At 43.3% G+C, this 19,756-nt stretch overlaps 1 protein-coding gene across 1 annotated transcript; it reads right to left on the bottom strand.

The window, feature by feature from the left end:
* Positions 1 to 476: 476 nt before the first annotated feature.
* On the bottom strand, positions 477 to 5,373 carry PENK (proenkephalin). The gene is made up of 3 exons (XM_047782964.1): positions 5,147 to 5,373; positions 4,556 to 4,696; positions 477 to 1,511 (listed from the first exon to the last, which is right to left on the bottom strand). Exons 2-3 carry the CDS (start codon positions 4,691 to 4,693, stop codon positions 849 to 851), a joined length of 801 nt encoding a protein of 266 aa, XP_047638920.1. The 5' UTR covers positions 4,694 to 4,696; positions 5,147 to 5,373; the 3' UTR covers positions 477 to 848.
* Positions 5,374 to 19,756: the final 14,383 nt, after the last annotated feature.

The raw sequence follows: 19,756 nt of genomic DNA, 5'->3' as shown, positions 1-19,756 counted from the left end.
GAATGTGGATTTCCTTATATATGAGGGCAGAGTTCATTTCTTTATTAGGTTTTGGTTTTGCTTAGTGCATCTGAATTCCAGAGATGAGAGTGGAAATACATTTTGTTTGGCTCCCACCTGTTTACCCATCTAAGATTTCGTATATAAAGAATTAAAGGAAAAATGGTTTTGCAGCCTCAGCTGTTGGAAGCTGAGGCCAGAGATGCTTCTGTCAAAAACAGATGATTTCTGACACCCAAATGCAGTAGGTGACCCAGGCTGGAACCCTAGACCTATGGTAGACATTATTTGGAGAAAAAGAAACACTTTGAAAAATGACTATGGATCCGACAGTAATGTTGAGTACATGTTAATTTCCTGGAGAAAAAAACCAAACAAGCAAATGGATAGTTTCCCTGTCTCTGAGTTTAGGATTTGCTGTGGAAACCTAAGGGCAAATGAGAGCTTTGGAAGAGAAGAGACTTGTAAGAACGTTATGCAGTTGGGGTAATGGGTTTATTGTATCTATGTACAAGTCAGCATTTATGGGCGTTTGTCCAAAACAAAGGACAAGGTAAGAACAGAAACAGTTTCAGCATGAAAACAAGACAGTTGCAATACTAGAGACCAAGAGACCAATATTGAGCAGAAAGATTCTCAAAAGAACACAGGACCTGAAAGGACAGCTTTCAGATTGTGTAGTGAATTATGCAATCAAGTCAACCACAGAAGGCAAGCAGCACAGGACAGTAAAACACAACAGCCCAGCAGTGTCTCACTGGGGGATGGAGGAAGGCTTGCGGGGGGGGGTGGGGGTGGGGGGGAACAGGGGCGGGGTGGGGGGTTGGGCTCCCTGCTGGGGAAGGGGATCAGAATCTCATAAATCCACCATATCTTTTCTCCATCTCGGGAACCTCCTTTGAGTAGCCTTCACCGTCTTCGTCCGAGGGCAGGGAATCGGCGAAGCGCTTGAGGAAGCCACCGTACCTTTTCTGATAGTCCATCCACCACTCCGGGCGGCCCACCCTCCGCATGAAGCCCCCGTACCTCTTCTGCAGCTCCTTGGCTTCGCCTTCCAGTTGGGGGCTTCTCTTGAGGCCTCTCATGAAGCCGCCATACCGCTTGCTCACCTCTTCGTCCTCACTGCCCTCCTGGTGTGGGCTCCCGTCTCCGTGATCCCCCGCTCGCAGCAGCTCCTTGAGCAGGTCGGAAGAATTGCCCAGACCGTCGTCTTCCTCCGCATCCTTCTTCATGAAGCCGCCGTATCTCTTGCCGAGGATTTCACCTCCATTGGCCTCTTCCTCCAGCTCCGCAGGATACAGCTCATCCATTTTCTTCATGAAGCCCCCATACCTCTTCATGAAGCCCCCGTACTTCTTGGCTAGCAGGTGGCCTTCCTCCTGTTTGTCACTTTCTCGGTGGGCGCTGGTGCCATCGGGCGGAAGCTCCAGCTTGGACAGCTGCAGAAGCTCCTTGCAGGTTTCCCAGGTCTTAAGAGAAGGCAGTTTCCCCTCACATTCCAGTGTGCAAGCCTGGAGAAAGAATTCGATTTACTGATAAAAAGAAGCTTTTCTGATTTCATTAAGTAAATACATTTTGGGAGGCGGTGGGGGGTGGGGGAACGGCTGCACTATGTTTGCTCTGACATGGAAACTCCCATATAATAACGCATTTTTCTTGCAACAACTTTTTGTCCTACTGAACAGGCCAATCCAAGGAAACTCAAAACGGGAGATTGTGGAGAATTAATGGGATCAAATTAGAATTTTTCTTTGAATTTTAACAGATGCTGTGCCATTGCAATAGTGTAAAGATATTTTTTTTCCACCCAATTTTAACCTAGATTGGCTACCTGCACAACCTTATGTCATTGGATCATTTGCCATTGTTGATTTCATTTTGTTTGAGGTTTTTCTCACCAAAAGGGAGAACTTTCTCTTTACCCAATTAGGGACATTATCCCCAAATTTATTTTATTGTCTTACAGATAAAATCAAGGTTTAATATAAATTTGTTTACATTATTGCATTAATATTTTACTTGGAAGGATACCCTGTATTCCTGTGAACAGTTAAATTTTAAGGAAAAGCAGCAACTTCAAAATAAGTTTGAAAATAAAGATACAGTAAAAACTCAATTTAAATCCTACAAATTATTGGAATTGTGATATATTGATTTGCTGAAAGTAGAAGCTTTACTTTCCCTCCTTAACTGATTGATAGATATAATCATCTTGAACTAAATGTCTGTAGGGATGAGGTCTGATATGAAATTAAACATATGCAAATGTTCAAATAACTCATGTTTCTTTTCTTAATATTTAACCAGTCATTGGCATACAGAAAAAGTCTTTTCCAATGGAAATCATGTTATTCGACAAAACAAGAATGATCAGTTTACAATTCTTTCTTTTTTTATTATATAAAAGTTAAATTCTAATAGTAAGACATAGGCTATATATTCTAATAATATTAAAATTCCCTTCTACTCAATAGGTCACTTGGATATGATGAAGTGTGTGCTAATGTTACATGAACATTTGTAAAGTCCATATCTTATTTCTTAGCAATTCAAGGGGTTGCTAAGAAAGTCTACCTATAAGTCTACCTATAGAACCTAGTTAACAACCCTTGATTTAGGCATTAAAAACCTGGCCCTTTCTTGGGATTTAAAAATATGGCATGTTACTTAATATGAAATACATAGATTTTATTTTCACTACGAAAGAAAGCAATCTAATAGTGCAACAAAAGTCTTTAGGGTATATATTTAACCAACTCTTAATGATTATTTAAGCTTTGTGTCTAAGAAAATTAAATATATGCCTATGTAAAAATCTAAAGATCTAAATAAAATGGCCCTATTTTATTCTTGATATCTGATTAAGAAATCTACACATGATGAAAAATTTGAGACGTTCAGGTGTCAATATTTCCATTCTAAAATGAAATTTGCATGATCTCTTTGCCAAAAATTAATGTTGAATATTTTGTATCCTATTACCAAAAGCCTTCTTTCATGTTGAGATTCCTTCAAAGACAAATAATGGCAAATAATCAGAATAACACAGTCATATTGAAGAATACTCCATTTTAGATGGTAAAGTCAACTTGGACACTAGTTGTGGCAGGCCTGCTCATCTTTGCATCCAGCAGAGAATGAGCACAAGTGTCTTTCGCATGGTAGAAGCCCAATAAATATTCGTTATGTTGACTTTACCACATAGTTCTGGCTAGGCAACCTCATTTTTCATATGTCTTTTCCATCCAAGTGAAAATTCTAGAGCTCCTGTAGTCGCAACAATACAGTTATCGACAAGCTTTCTGTCCTAAAGAAAATAACAGCTCTAAATAAGACTCAATGCAAACCCCACCAGTTAAGCAAATAACAAATCAGAAAGAAAAAAAAAAAAAGATGAAGGGGACTGTTCCCCCCTATTGACAATGTGACACTTTCTTCAGAGTTTAAATATAATGCCCTCCCTTGTGTCTTGTCAAATGAAAGGGGTCATGTAATCCAAGTGGAACCAACATTTAATGGGAAAATAAATGCCCTGAGTTCTGTGGAATCTTTCCTTTGATTTTTGTCCTTATTTTAGGGATCGACATAACAAAACTGCTTTGGAGGCTCTAGGGAGGAACTTAACTCTTTGGATTAGTACATTATTCTCTGCTGAACTTTTTAAGTCATTCCAGAATTTCAACAATTGTGAAGAGAGTGCAGAGGAGTCATAGGGGTGGGGGATCGTGAAGCTGAAGCTTCCTGAGATTCTGACGCAGTGGAGCAACGACTGCAATTAGAATGACAGTTCTTCCGCCCTTAGATTTTCCCCCAAGCCCCTGTGTAATTTATCTTGGCATCATTACCGCCTCTTTGGACTCCCACCTCTCCTGTGCCAAATTAAACTGTTGTCTTAGTAGGGGTTACAAGGTGCATTCTTGTACCTTGTACAAGGCAGAGGTTGGATGCCAGAACCGCTCGCCTGTGAAACAGTCTCTGACCTCTTCCACTCCTACTGTGCTCTCCCTTCCTCCTCTCCCTTTATCCCTGCCCCATCCCCGTGCTCTCTTCTACCCAAGGGTGACGCTCAGGGCCTGAGGGACCTGAGGTTAAAAGTGCTAGAGAAAGGACATTCAAAGAAAGGCGATAAAATATCACAAATGAAAAATGTCAACATTATTTGCAAGTAGGATGTAAAGATGTGTGTGGAAGGGGCCCTTGGTGGCCTATGTGAGGAGGCAGGGTGACTGAGCGGCTTCCTTGGGGCAGGTGAGGTGACAACCCAGTGCTCTCCGAGGTGCTGAAGAGAGCAGAGCTCGGGGTTCCTGCATTCCCGGGGTTGAAACAAACTTGGTTTGCGTGGAGACACCGCCGCCCTTACCGGGCCCTAGATAGTCGCGGATCCCGAAAGCCGAGAGCTACAGCAGGACTTTGGTCAGCATTTGGGGAACAGTCGGGGACAGATGGGTCATCAGGGGTCTGCGCCGATTGTGACCACGAGATGCCCCGCGGGGCGGGCCCGGGCTGCCGGCGCAGGGTCGCGGTTAGCAGCTCCTGCGCCGCGCACAACACTCACCAGAGGGTTGAGGTCGGTTGGGCGCGCCAGGCGGTAGCTGCACGTCGCACAGTCCTGGCTGCATTCTGCCCTCACGGTCGCCAGGAGCCCGGGGCTGAACGCCAGCAGCCAAGTGCAGAGTCGCAGGAACGGCGCCATGGGCTGCGGGGAGAGGGCACAGGAGCTGCGAGGCTGCGGAGGCGCAGAGCAGGTCCTTGGCGGGGGGGGGGGAACCCTTCGCCAAGCAGCCCCAAAGGGGGGGTTTGGCGAACCCGAGCTCGCCGGGACACTCTTTCCTGGGCCCCCCGCCCGCCCAGGGGACCCCTCCGATGGCCTCGCGGTTCCCGAGTTGTCACTGTAGCCCGGAGACCAGGGCGCCCGGGGCATTCGCTCTCTTTCCAGGCAGCCGCGGTCCGGGGCAGGATTTTGGAGCGGACTAAGGAGACCAAATTCAAGAGCGCAGGAACCCGAGGAGGCGCGACATTGACCCAGGTCACAAACAGGGAGCGGAAGAAAGTTGGGGAGCCCCATGCAATGAAACGCGGGTAAAACGCAGCTGGTGAACGGCCCCAACCCCACTGAGCAAAGCGAGCTTTGGCCAAGTTGACTCACGCTGAGGCTGCTCGGAGCGCAGGATGGTCAGAGAGCGCACGTCCCGGGCGGACTCTGGACGGAGAGGAGAGGCGAGCAGGCTGGAGGCAGCCGGGGCTGACCGTCGCGGTCCTCGGCGTCGCCGCGGCTGCAGCCCAGGGTCCGGGCGCCTGCCTCGCCTGCCTCCCTCGCCGGCCGGGTTGCGGCGGCCGGAGCCACTTTATAATTCGCCCCCGAGCGCAGGAGGCTGCGCGCCCCAATCGCCGGCGGGCTGTCGCTGACGCAGGCCCTACGCCGGCCGCGCGCCGCCCCCGCCGGAAGGAGGGTCCCGGCCCGGGCTGGGGGACGTGCGTGGCGTCCCAGCCCTCGACTGGGTGACACACCAAGGCAGTCAGGAAAGTTGGGGAGAGAGTGGGATGTGATCACGTTCCCCCGCGCATAGTCCCTGCAGTCACCCTCCCTGGGCGCGGGCTCCGGGCAAGAGGCCAGGTGGGGGGGTGTCAGCAGGATGGACGGATTTAGATTCTGGAATCGGCTGGAGACCCTCCTGGAGCGCCCCCGCGGTCCCGGCGGGCACCAGGCACAGCCGCCCAGAAGGTCGTCACTTGCCCGCCTGCCTTTCCCCACACTACACTTCCTTCCTAACAGCGTCAGGCGCGTAGTAGGAGCTCAGTTGACCGTTAAAGGAATGAATGAAACTTTCCGGGAATCTTAAAATCTCGGCACGGAGCCTTCCCCTTTCACAATCATGAGACCCCCTACCCGAGCGCGCACGCGGTAAAGCCCACGCTTGGGGAGCGGCGTTCCCAGCTGGTCGCACGCTTTGCGGTCACCGCCGGAGGGGACCCGCCTTCACCCCGCTCCCCAGGCAGGCTTCCAAGTCAGGGGCTGGCTGCCTCGAGCGCTCTGCCCAGGGTCTTGGGGGATTTCCACGAATGAGAGGGTTTGTGGAGCCGGGGCGATGGGAGAGGTGTGTGGGGGGTGCGGTACCCGGGGCGTAGAGGCCCTAGGGCGCGCACATCGACTTGGCTGAGGACGCGGGTAGAGCGTCGATGGCGGAAGCTGGGGCTGTGGATTGAGATCTGATCGCTCTCCGAGCGCTGCAGAAGATTACCATTTACCTGGCCTGAGGCCTCAGTTTCCCCATTTGGAAAATAGAGACATAGGTAATGAGGGACAGAGATACTGAGGAAGAACAGGGGCAGGAGCTATTCATAGGGTTCCGGAGACTTGCAGATGAAACCATGAGCCCGAGCACTTAACTTTTTGCCCGCACAGAGCAAGCCCTAAAACCCACGCGTCCATCTACTTTTCCATTTGTCTATCATTTACCTACTCCACATTTATTGTCTAGTATGTATGTATGTATGTATGTATGTATGTATGTATGTATGTATGTATCTATCTATCTATCTATCTATCTATCTATCTATCTATCTACCTATCTATCCTGGTCATAGGGGAAAACCACAATGCCCCAGAGCCCACACCTAGAGAAGGAATCCGCGTACTTTCCCAGTCACAAGCCCTTCGCAGGATCCGCAGCCACAGGACTCCTCCGACCTCGGGCCGCGCTGCGTCTCCCACTTTGGTCGCCAGAGGGCAGCGCCCTCCTGCGTAGGTCTGGGTGCGGGCGAGGGGTCCCAGCGCGCCAGCCGCGGACATGCACCTGAGTGGCCTCGGAGCTGGACCCGCGCCCCGCCTGCCTCCCAGGCAGGGGCAATTCTGAAGCAAGGCTGGGAGCGGAGCGCGGGGATGAGGTGGCAAAACGCCCCCCACAACCCGGAGAAGCCAATGTTCCCCCGTTTTTCAAATGGGGGGCTGGCTGGTGGTGGCGTCTCCAGCGTCTGACCCTATTCCCAGCAGGGAGGAGACGTTCCCCTGCCTGGGTTTTGTAAAGGCGGCGAGTACCCTGCAGTACTCAGTGCAAAAGCAAGGCAGGAACAGACCCGGCCTCAAAGGAAAGAACACTTGTCAGAGCTGAGCACCTGCATACCTGGGATCACCCACTATGAACCTGAAGCGCAGGAAGGGGCAAGGGGCTGAGAAAGGTGTTTGACCTGCCACGGGGTGCCTCCTGGGGCACATGGTGCTGAGCACGGAAAGGCGCCTTAGCAGCTTGGAAAAGTCGAAGCTTAAGACTGAAAGGGGACTTGGGGATAAATTATTCCAGCCTTTATTCAATAGATATGGGAAAAACGGAGGTTCAGAGAGTCCGAGGGACCGGTCCAGACAGCGGTAGAACCAGGTCCCCGCGCACCTCTCTTAGGGAGAGATCGCTAGGACCTCCCTCGGGCCTGGTTGTTTCTGTTGGAGCAATTCCTGTCTGCTCGGAGTTGGCTTCTCTTGGTGAACCTACATCTTTCTCCGCAGCGTTTCAAATGTCAGGGGAGAGAGAAAAGGAGAGAGGGCTGGCTTGTCCTGAAGAGTAAGGATGGGGTATTAGTGCCCTGGGTGCTGGGAAGGTAGTGGGAACTGAATGAATGTGTGTGGACTGACTGGCTGAAAGAACACCGTGGGGAGAGGTGGGTTTGGTTTGCATGCCCTGAACAGCGAGGACGTCTGCCTCTCACCTCCTCCCGCTTCCCCTGGGGCTCAAGGGCATCCACTTCTGTATTCATTTCTATATGTTTGAACAGTGGACGTGAACTGCAAGGGATGCGTCTTTTTATGATCCTTTCAATATTTGTCAAAAGCTAATAGATTTGGCAGTTATCTTCTGGGAAAAAAAAAAGCTGCTCTAGAAATCAGACTCAAAACAGAGAAGGGAATCTTCTTTTAAAGCATTGAATCCAGAGAATTCTGATTCCCAGGCTAGGATCAAGACCTTGTCTTCTTCTGATCCTATGGAAACAAACATTAAAAGATTCATTTCCGAGACCAAGAAATGTGACTTTTAAAGGCCTGATGATGAGTGGTGTTTTAGTCAGTTCATGTATTCTGGGAGCCTGTAGGAGGGATTTTAAAAAGTCCTTCCCTGCCCTCTTCCGTTGGAAGGTGCCTAAATTGAACCATGTCTTTTAGGGGCTCATTCCTCTTCCCTCCCCCTGCCACCCAGACACACAGGCTTCATCATGGAAACTGATGTCTCTGCCCCTCTCTCTGTAAACTAGCAGCAGTGGGAGAAGGCAGTTCTGCACTCTGGGGATGGTGTAATGTTTCAGCATGTGAGCACCATGTGCTCAAAGGTTGGATGTTTGGAGTCACACCAGAGGTGGGGCAAATTTGCTCCTTTTCCATTTCAGTGTAAGGCATGGGCTTTGCAAGATAAGATTCTGTGAGCTGAGTGCATTACCGTGAAGGACCACTGTTAGGGCATCTTCTTAGACTGGCTCAGAAAGAACACAGAAGCAGAGAGGCTGTAAGCCGAGTTGGTTGGAAGGAGACGTTTATGCTGTAATAACCCACATCCTAGGGAGGGTAAATGCTGGCCGAGTCTCACCCTCAAACATCCAGGAAGCAAAATCAGCCCCTTGGAAGAAAAAGGGGCCTGGTGTAAGCTGAAAAAGCTGAGTTTAAATAATAGAAAATGTGTCAATGGGTCTCAGAGAAAGAGAGTGAAGTAAAAACAAATAAACGTACAAACAAAAAACAGTTGGGACAGGAAATCGAACGAAGCCTGTGGCACACACTGTTTGCATCCTGTAAACTTAGGAGTGAAAGAGGGCTCTTAAACTTGGCCTTCAGCTCTCAAAGAATAAATTTTAGTATTAAGCACAGATAATTAGACCATGAATAAAACAATTCACATTATGACTCATTAGATTCAATGAGGATACAGCTGCAGATCCAACCAATCTGCAGATTCTGGAGCAGCTTGACTTTTAAAATGACTCTTGGATTTGCTTTGAAGGTGTTTCATAGCTGCACCAGAGACCAGTCATCTTAAAAACTTGTATTGCCTCTTTGGACCTTGATCTTATTTAATAACTTGGCTATGATTTGCTTTCGGTGGTGTCCAAAATCAGATTCTAGATCCCAACTACTGGGCCCAAAGAGAAGGGTCTTTTTCAAAGGCATTCATTTGAATGACTGAAAACATCCAGCAAGGAAATGATTTCTACCACGGAGGCAATGCTGGGAGAGAAATTCTAAAAGGTTTTGAACAACAGTAAATCACCGGAGTAAATGCAGTTGCTGCAGGCTACCAGCTTCAGGAGGAAAGTTCTCTGCAAATGACCTACAGCACAAGACTTAGATAGGGTAGAGACTCAGCAAAGATGTTTCTGAAAAACCTCTTCCTCTGGTAGCATCTTTTATAGCTCATGCACTCCTGGGATGCACCCCAAAGATCAAGCTGTTGTTATAGAATTATACGGAGAGGAGTTCCTGTGTGTCTCGGCGAGTTAAGGATCTGACAGTGGCTCCTTCACTGCTATGGCGCAGGTTCTATCCCTGGCCCAGGAATGCTGTATGTGCAGCCAAAAACCAAACCAAAACAGAACCAAACAATTATATGGAGAAAGGGCTAAACCCTACAGATATTCAATTCTAACTCTAGCATTACTCTCGTGTCTACTTTGTTGTATAAGACATTAGAGCTTAGACAAAAATATTATTCTTATGTGCATAAATCCTGTGAACATCAGTATAGAGAAAGTGCACAGAGTGAGATAAGAGGAGAACAGAAAGGTAAACATATATGCTTTTTTTTTTCTACTCTGAAGCTGATATTTGATAATAAATTTAGTAGAAGAGCAAAGCCAGGAAATAGATATTCTAGAAACTAACAGGACACATAATTTCATACAGGCAAACATTTATTGGGGTATTTGGAATTTAGGATTAGAAATGCTCATTTTAATTTCTGTTTCGCTATCACTTGAGCATGCATCCTTACGAAAGTTCATCTCTAAACCTTATTTTTCTCCTTTGTACCATGGGGAAAATAAAACCAACCACACTAGTATACATACTATATAGACATTCAATTTATATTAATGACACTTTTTGTTGTGTTGTATTAAAGTTGAATTTCTGAGGCAGAATGTTTTTTTTTTTCCCCCTCAGTTTCTGGATTGTCATGTTCTTGGCCTCTTATTTGTGGAGCTGTGATTTGTGGAGTGTTCAAATAATGAAAACAAGTGAGTATTTTGATAACAGTTGAAGGAAACAGGCTATTTATCTGCCTGGATTCAGTGCTCCAAATTAAAAATCACAGCGATGGAGCAATTTATAATAACTGCAGGTAGCGAGCTGTTTCATGAAATGTAATAAGATAGTGATAGAAAAGGGGATTGGGGATAGCACACATACTCTTATCAATTGTGATTTTATTTGGGCTAGATTACGGAAAATTAATCTTCAGCACTTCTGCGTGGCGCAGAGCCAACTGGGGGAGGTAAAATGCAGAAGGATTTGGATATGGGCACTCAGGCTCCACGGGGAGGCAGGGTTTGAACAAGCGGACAGGGTAGGAGAGAGAATACAAGGAGGGAACCTGCCCCGGGGACTGCTGTGGGAGTGCAAGGCAGGATGGATGAGGAACTGGAGTGACCTGGGAGCCTGGGGGGCGGGGGGCAGCAGGAGTGTTACAGGAGGAAGCAGGTTGCCTGAGCGCTGCTGGAGAGGCCTGGGGACAAGCAGCTGGTCACCCGGGGCTGCGAGGCAGAGAGAGCCTTGGCTCCCGTGAGCCCACCGTCTTCTCCGCAGTGCCCACTCCTACAGTGAGCTCATGAAGGAGCTAGGAAGCCCCAGAGGAGGTTTGTTCAGAGACGGAGGTGAGAAATCCTTCTGTCCTCGGGTATAATTCGAGTTTGGATTTTTCACTTTATATGCCCAGAGAAGATGTGGGAATAAGAGAATCTTAAGCCCATGGGGATCATAACGTATCATTTGCCCGGCCCATCAGCTTCCCCTAGAGGGCGCCCCACACACTTCCTTGTTGAATGGACATTCTCTTTAGCTCTTGCCAGGCGTCCTCCAAATGTCTTTGCTTCCTCCACCTAGGTTGTCCCCCTTTCTGCATGTGACGTCCTCCCTAGCCTCAGGAAGCTCATGTCATTGACTACATCTTCCTCTCTTGTAGTGTCAGTTTTAGGTGTTACTTCTTAATCCTCATATACATGCATATGCATAAAATTTTGCTTTTCTTCTCTTGTTTTTATATATTATATTATATTATATTATATTATATTATATTATATTATATTATATTATATTATATTATATTATATTTTATTTTATTTTATTTTATTTCTAGGGCTGCACCTGTAGCATATGGAAGTTCCTGGGCCGGGGGTTGAATTGGAGCTGTAGCTACCGCCTACACGACAGTTTGTGGCAACACTGGATCCTTAACCCAACGAGCTACAAGGGGAAATCCTTTATGCCTTGTTTTTAAAAAGAGCACTTTCTTCCATCTGCAATTCTCCTCCTCCATGCTCAGCTTCTATGTAACTCTGTCTTCAGTGAAGACAGGTGAAGAATGGCTTGATTCCTTTGTGGGCCCTTCCTTATCTCCTGTAAATCCCTTACTCTGCTTCCATTTTACTTTCCTTTTTTCCATTCAGGTGAAATCATACCTGTTAAGGTCAGTAATAACTTTCAGAGGAAAACCCAAGAAACTCTTTTCAGTTCTTATATAACCTGTCGTGTGCAGTATTGCACACTGTCGTTCATTCCCTCTTGCTCGGAATTCTCCCTAACACTGTCCCTCTTCCTTTTTTGGTTGTGCCTTCTAACTCTGTCTCCTGGACTTTTCTTTCTCCTTCCACCCCTTAAATGGTGATGGTTCCCTATGGTTTTGTCCTATGTCTCATCCTATCTCAAGATACATGTTCTCCTTGGGAAAACTTATCCACTCCAGGACTTGACCTTGCGCCTGTGTGTCAATTATTTCCGAGGCTGCTCAGGCTCCTTTGCTGTCTACATGCAAATATTTCAATGTGTATGTGCTCCAGGCACCTCCAACTTATCATGTGTTCAACTGCTTTACTCATCTCATCTTTAAATCTGACCTTGCTCTTGTGTTCACTCTCAGAGGATGGCAAACAGTTAAAAATCACTCTTTTTAAAAAAATTTTAAATTTAACCTTTCCTCCCCCCCCCCCTCTTTTTAGGGCCGCATCTGTGGCATATGGAAGTTGCCAGGCTAGGGGTCAAATTACAGCTACAACTGCCAGGGTACTACGACACAGCCATAGCAATGCAGGATCCAAGCCACATCTGCAACCTACGCCACAACTCACAGCATTGCTGGGATCCTTAACCCACTGAGTGAGGCCAGGGATTGAACCCGAATCTTTATGGATCCTAGTTGGGTTCGTTACCACTGAGCCAAGATGGGAACTCCTAAATTTAGCCACTCATTTTTTTTTTGTCTTTTGTCTTGTTAGGGCTGCATATGGAATTTCTCAGGCTAGGGGTCGAATTGGAGCTACAGCTGCTGGCCTATACCACAGCAACGCAGTATCCAATCCATGTCTGTGAACTACACCACTACTCACTGCAATGCAGGATCCTTAACCCACTGAGCGAGGCCAGGGATTGAACCTGCAACATCATGGTTAGTTGGGTTTGTTAACCACTGAGCCATGACAAGAACTCCTAGCCATTCATTCTAAGGAGCGTGTAGTGACAACGCATAACTTTGATTAGTATTTCTCTAATGACTCTTAATGTGGAGTTTCTTTTCATGTGCTTTCTGGTCATTCATATCTTTTGTGATGTATCAATTTGAATATTTTGTCTATTTTTATTGGGTGGTTTATCTTTTCATGATTGAGTTGTCAGAGGTCTTTATATACCCTGGCTACAGGTCCTTTGTCATAAATACATAATACTGTGAATATTTTCTCCCAGTGTCATGCCTGCCCTTTTATTTTAACTGTATCTTTTGAAAAGCCAAAATTTTTTATCTTAAGAAGTTTTTGCCATCTGTAAGGTTGTGAAGATACTCTTCTGTTTTCTTCTGGCCTTTTTATATGGCTAGTGCTATACTGATTGCTCTGTTTAGGTCTTTGATATATGTCAAGTTAATATTTGTGTCTGATAAGGGTCAGAGTAAATTTTTTTTCAAACTGAATATCCAGTGTTCCAGACTATTTTGTTCCCATTTAATTATCTCGTCAACTTGGTCAAAAATTAATTGCCCAGAATTCCTTCTTCTTTTAGGGCTTCAGATTTTGTTCTATTAAGGCCTTTAACTGATGAACGGAGGGCCACTTACTTTATGGAAGGGAATCTGCTCTATTCAATACCTACTGATTTAAATGTTAATCTCACCTAAAAATATAGAAACATCTTTGCGGAAATATCTAGAAAAATGTTTGACCCAATATCTGGGTACTGTGGCCTAGTTCAGCTGACCCATACGATTAACCATCAAACATGCTATGCATATCATCTTCAACAGGTGCCGAGTGCAGTGGTTAAGATTACAAGTTTCAGAGCCAGGCAGAAATGTATTTGAACCTTTGACTCTTTAACTTACCAGCTCTGTGAAATGTATATAACATTTCTAAACCTTATCTAGGTAAAACAAGAAAAGCAAAGGATTGTTCTAATTGTAAGAGAATCAAATCATGATGCAGTTGACATGTTTAGAATTGTACCTGGCATATACTATGAATTCAGAAATTAATAGCATCTTTTCTCGGTGAAAACAAAACAAGAAGTCTGGCTAAAAGGAGACAAGCCCAGGAGATCTGTTTATGGTTCTCCCTGATCTATGTCAAGTTATATTTTCTCTGAGTAATGCCTTTTTTTTGTTGTTGTTGTTAAAATAAAGACTCCATTTAAAAAAAAATTTTTTTTATTTAATATATTTTTTTTTATTTTCCCACTGTACAGCAAGAGGGTCAGGTTATCCTTACATGTATACATTACAATTACATTTTTTCCCCCACCCTTTCTTCTGTTGCAACATGAGCATCTAGACATAGTTCTCAATGCTATTCAGCAGGATCTCCTTGTAAATCTATTCCAAGTTGTGTCTGATAAGCCCAAGCTCCCGATCCCTCCCTCTCCCTCCCCCTCCCATCAGGCAGCCACAAGTCTCTTCTCCAAGTCCATGATTTTCTTTTCTGAGGAGATGTTCATTTGTGCTGGATATTAGATTCCAGTTATAAGTGATATCATATGGTATTTGTCTTTGTCTTTCTGGCTCATTTCACTCAGTATGAGATTCTCTAGTTCCATCCATGTTGCTGCAAATGGCATTATGTCATTCTTTTTTATGGCTGAGTAGTATTCCATTGTGTATATATACCACATCTTCTGAATCCAATCATCTGTCGATGGACATTTAGGTTGTTTCCATGTCCTGGCTATTGCGAATAGTGCTGCAATGAACATGTGGGTGCACGTGTCTCTTTTAAGTAGAGTTTTGTCCGGATAGATGCCCAAGAGTGGGATTGCAGGGTCATATGGAAGTTCTATGTATAGATTTCTAAGGTATCTCCAAACTGTTCTCCATAGTGGCTGTACCAGTTTACATTCCCACCAACAGTGCAGGAGGGTTCCCGTTTCTCCACAGCCCCTCCAGCACTTGTTATTTGTGGATTTATTAATGATGGCCATTCTGACTGGTGTGAGGTGATATCTCATGGTAGTTTTGATTTGCATTTCTCTTATAACCAGCGATGTTGAGCATTTTTTCATGTGTTTGTTGGCCATCTGTATATCTTCTTTGGAGAAATGTCTATTCAGGTCTTTTGCCCATTTTTCCATTGATTGATTGGCTTTTTTGCTGCTGGGTTGTATAAGTTGTTTATATATTCTAGAGATTAAGCCCTTGTCCGTTGCATCATTTGAAACTGTTTTCTCCCATTCTGTAAGTTGTCTTTTTGTTTTCTTTTGGGTTTCCTTTGCTGTGCAAAAGCTTTTCAGTTTGATGAGGTCCCATGGGTTTATTTTTGCTCTAATTTCTATTGCTTTGGGAGAATGACCTGAGAAAATATTCATAATGTTGATGTCAGAGAGTGTTTTGCCTATGTTTTCTTCTAGGAGTTTGATGGTGTCCTGTCGTATATTTAAGTCTTTCAGCCATTTTGAGTTTATTTTTGTGCATAGTGTGAGGGTGTGTTCTAGTTTCATTGCTTTGCATGCAGCTGTCCAGGTTTCCCAGCAATGCTTGCTGAATAGACTTTCTTTGTCCCATTTGATGTTCTTGCCTCCCTTGTCAAAGATTAATTGACCATAGGTGACAGGGTTTATTTCCAGATTCTCTATTCTGTCCATTGGTCTGTCTGTCTGTTTTGATACCAGTACCACACTGTTTTGATGACTGTGGCTTTGTAGTATTTCTTGAAGTCTGGGAGAGTTATGCCTCCTGCTTGGTTTTTGTTTCTCAGGATTGCTTTGGCGATTCTGGGTCTTTTGTTGTTCCATATAAATGTTTGGATTGTTTGTTCTAGTTCTGTGAAAAATGTCCTGGGTAATTTGATAGGGATTGCATTGAATCTGTAGATTGCTTTGGGTCATATGGCCATTTTTACAATATTGATTTTCCCAATCCAGGGACATGGAATATCTTTCCATTTCTTTACATCTTCTTTGATTTCTTTGATTAAAGTTTTATAGTTCTCGGCATATAGGTCCTTTACCTCCTTGGTCAGGTGTATTCCGAGGTATTTGATTTTGTGAGGTGCAATTTTAAAAGGTATCGTATTTTTGTATTCCTTTTCTAATGTTTCATTGCTGGTATACAGAAATGCAACTGCCTTCTGAATGTTAATCTTATATCCTGCTACTTTGCTGAATTTATTAATCAGTTCAAGGAGTTTTGGGGTTGAGTCCTTAGGGTTTTCTATGTATAGTATCATGTCATCTGCATACAGTGACAGTTTGATCTCTTCTCTTCCTATATGGATGCCTTTTATTTCTTTTGTTTGTCTAATTGCTGTGGCTAGGACTTCCAAAACTCTGTTGAAGAGCAGTGGTGAGCAGCAGTGGGCATCCCTGTCTTGTTCCAGATTTGAGTGAGAAGGCTTTCAGTTTTTCCCCATTGAGGATTATATTTGCTGTGGGTTTGTCATAAATGGCTTTGATTATATTCAGGAATGTTCCCTCTATACCCGGTTTGGCGAGGGTCTTGATCATGAATGGATGTTGGACTTTGTCAAATGCTTTTTCTGCGTCTATTGAGATGATCATATGATTTTTGACCTTTTTTTTTTGTTAATGTGGTGTATGATGCTGATTGATTTGCATATGTTGAACCATCCTTGTGAACCTGGGATGAACCCCACCTGGTCATGGTGTATAATTTTTTTGGTATGTTGTTGGATTCGGTTGGCTAAGATTTTGTTGAGAATTTTTGCATCTATATTCATCAATGATATTGGGTGATAGTTTTCTTTTTTGGTGGTATCTCTGTCTGGTTTTGGAATGAGGGTGATGGTGGCATCATAGAATGTCTTTGGGAGTATTCCTTCTTCTTCAACCTTTTGAAAGAGTTTAAGGAGGATGGGCACCAATTCCTCTTTATATGTTTGATAGAATTCACCTGTGAAGCCATCTGGTCCTGGACTTTTATTTGTAGGGAGTGATTTTATGACCTCTTCAATTTCATTTCTAGTGATTGGTCTGTTCAGTTGGTCTGTTTCTACTTGATTCAGTTTTGGCAGGCTGTAAGATTCTAGAAAATTGTCCATTTCTTCCAGATTGTCAAACTTGTTGCCATATAGTTGTTCATAGTATTCTCTTATGGTTTTTTGTATTTCTGCTGTATCCGTTGTGATTTCTCCTTTTTCATTTCTAATTTTGGTTATTTGGGTTCATTCTCTCCTCTTTTTAGTGAGTCTGGCCAGGGGTTTGTCAATTTTGTTTACCTTTTCAAAGAACCAGCTCTTGGTTTTATTAATTTTCTCTATTGTTTTTTGAGTCTCTGTTTTATTGATTTCTTCTTTGATCTTTATAATTTCCTTCCTTCTGCTGACTTTAGGACTTTTTTGTTCTTCTTTTTCTAATTCATTTAGGTGGAGGGTTAAGTTGTCCATTTGGGATCTTTCTTCTTTTTTGAGAAAGGCCTGTATTGCTATAAATTTCCCTCTGAGCACTGCTTTCGCAGCATCCCATAGATTTTGAGCGGTTGTGTCTTCATTATCATTTGTTTCAAGGTAGTTTTTAATGTCCTTTTTGATTTCCTCATTGACCCATTGGTTTTTTAGTAGCATGTTGTTTAGTCTCCATGCAGTAGGTTTTTTCTCTTTCCTTTTCCCATGGTTGATTTCTAATTTCATGGCATTGTGGTCAGAGAAGATACTTGAGATAATTTCTATGCTCCTAAATTTATTGAGATTCACTTTGTGTCCCAATATGTGGTCGATTCTTGAGAATGTTCCATGAGCATTTGAGAAGAATGTGTATTCTGCTTTTTTTGGATGTAGTGTCCTGAAGATATCAATTAAGTCTAACTTTTCTATTGTTTCCTTTAGGATCTCTGTTGCTTTATTGGTTTTCTGTCTAGAGGATCTGTCCATTGATGTGAGGGGGGTATTAAGGTCTCCTACTATGATTGTATTCTCATCAATATCTCCCTTTATGTCTGTTAATATTTGTTGTATGTATCTGGGTGCTCCTGTATTTGGGGCATATATGTTGATGATAGTAACATCCTCTCCTTGGATGGATCCCTTAATCATTAAATAGTGTCCTTCTTTGTCTTTCTTTATGTCTTTTGTTTTAAAGTCTATTTTGTCTGATATGAGTGTTGCAACTCCTGCTTTTCTGTCATGTCTATTGGCGCGAAATATTTTTCCCCACCCTTTCACTTTCAGTCTATATGTATCTTTTGTCCTAAGGTGAGTTTCTTGTAGGCAGCATATTGAAGGTTTTTGCCTTTTTATCCACTCAGCCACTCTGTGTCTTTTGATTGGGGCGTTCAGTCCATTGACATTTAAGGTGATAATTGATAGATGATTATTTATTGCCATTTGAACCTCGTGTTCCAGTTGATTCTATGGTTCTCCATTCTTCCTTTCTTTTTTTTTTTTGGTTGGATGGTCTCCTGTTATTATCTGCTTAAGTGTATTTTTTTTTTTTTTGCAAATGCAATATTTGGTTTTGGCTTGTGGTTGCCCTGTTTTTTAAGCATGCTAACCCCTTCCCATAATTGTGTGTTTTAGCCTGATGGTCCTGTAAGTTCAAACACTTCATTACTATATTAAAATTAAGAAGAGAAACATACAAACAAACAAAAAGGGTTATTTACTTCCTAACATCCCTTGCCCACATTTTATGGTTCATTTCAAAAAAAAATTAATTGACCATAAAATTGTGGGTCTATTTCTAAATTCTCCATTCAGTTATTTGTTCCACTAATTCATATGTTTATCTTTATGCTAATATTCCATGCTGTCTTGATTACTGTAACTTTATATTAAATTCTGAAGTCAAACAGTGAATTCTCCAACACTGTTTTTTTTGTAAATTATTTTAGCCATTACAGGTTCTTTATGTTTCCACATACATTTAGAGGCAACTCATCAATTCCTACAGAAAAGCTTGCTGAAATTTTTATTGGGGTGAATTAAATCTGTAGATCAGTTTCAGGAGAAATGACATTTTAACAATGGTCTCCCAATCCATGAAGATGGTATGTCATTCCATTTATTCAGATCTTCTCTAATTTTGATCAGTAATGTTTTACAGTTTTAAGTGTATAGATATTGCATACATTTTGTAAAATTTATTTCTAAGCATTTCATACCTTTTGATCTCTGTCAAATGGTACTATTTTAAGGTTTATTTTCTATTGTTTGTTACTGGCTCTATTTTTTTTTAGTAGAGAGGGACAAACTCTTATAAGTCCTGACCTAATGTTATTCTACCTTAAATTATAATTCATAGTGCATTTCTCTGCTCTTAGCCTTTTGAGAGTCTTCTTTTAATTCCCCATGTGTAGGCACAGGGACTTGTATTTAATAGGTCTCAATAAAGTTTTTTGAATGAAAGTACCACTTTCAAGATCAAGTCCATTTTGGTTTAATTTTCAAAAGACCATTAAAAAGGCACTCAGAATTTAAAACTCTGGGGATTCACATAGCTTGAGCTAAATCTGAAAAGCAGAATGAAGTGATTTGACAATTACTTGACTGATTTGAAAAATGTAGACTTTTTTCTACACTTGATTGGCATCCAAATTGTTCATTGTTCATCTTAGCAAGATAAGTGTCAAATCACATCCCTGCTTATGTTATCCCTGGAGAGAAGACTGAAAGATTAAAAAAAAAGAGAGAGAGAAAAAAGGAGAGGGAATGGCCGATTCTAAGACAATAGTAATGCACACAGGTATGGAGGGCAGCAAGCAGAGACAGCTCAGAACCATTACAATAATCACAGAGTCTCAGGGTTGCAAGGAGTTTCAGAGGCAGAAGGGAAGAATTAGAGGTGTCTAGAATCCAAAATCTAGAAAGAGAAGAAGGCTTTCTTAGCTTGACAAGTTGCAGCTCCATCTATTTTGGAGGCTCAAAACTGGAAGCTCCAGGCCAAGTGCCCCATCACAAAAATTTTATTTGCTTGGAGTTTGTTTCAAAAATTTTAAAAATCTGTGTTTTAAAATAAAAATGAACAACTAATTAAAAACCAATTTTCCCGATTTTAAATTCAGACTTGGGGGAAGAGCAAGATTTGGGAGTTTTCTAGAAAACAGGAAGGTGTAAGAGGCCTTGGCCTTGGTTCTTCAGT

This window comes from Phacochoerus africanus, chromosome 6 (assembly GCF_016906955.1).
Source record: "Phacochoerus africanus isolate WHEZ1 chromosome 6, ROS_Pafr_v1, whole genome shotgun sequence".
Classification (NCBI taxonomy): Eukaryota; Metazoa; Chordata; class Mammalia; order Artiodactyla; family Suidae; genus Phacochoerus; species Phacochoerus africanus.
The sequence above is the reverse complement of the archived record's forward strand: the minus strand, read 5'-3'. Positions and strand labels throughout refer to the sequence as shown.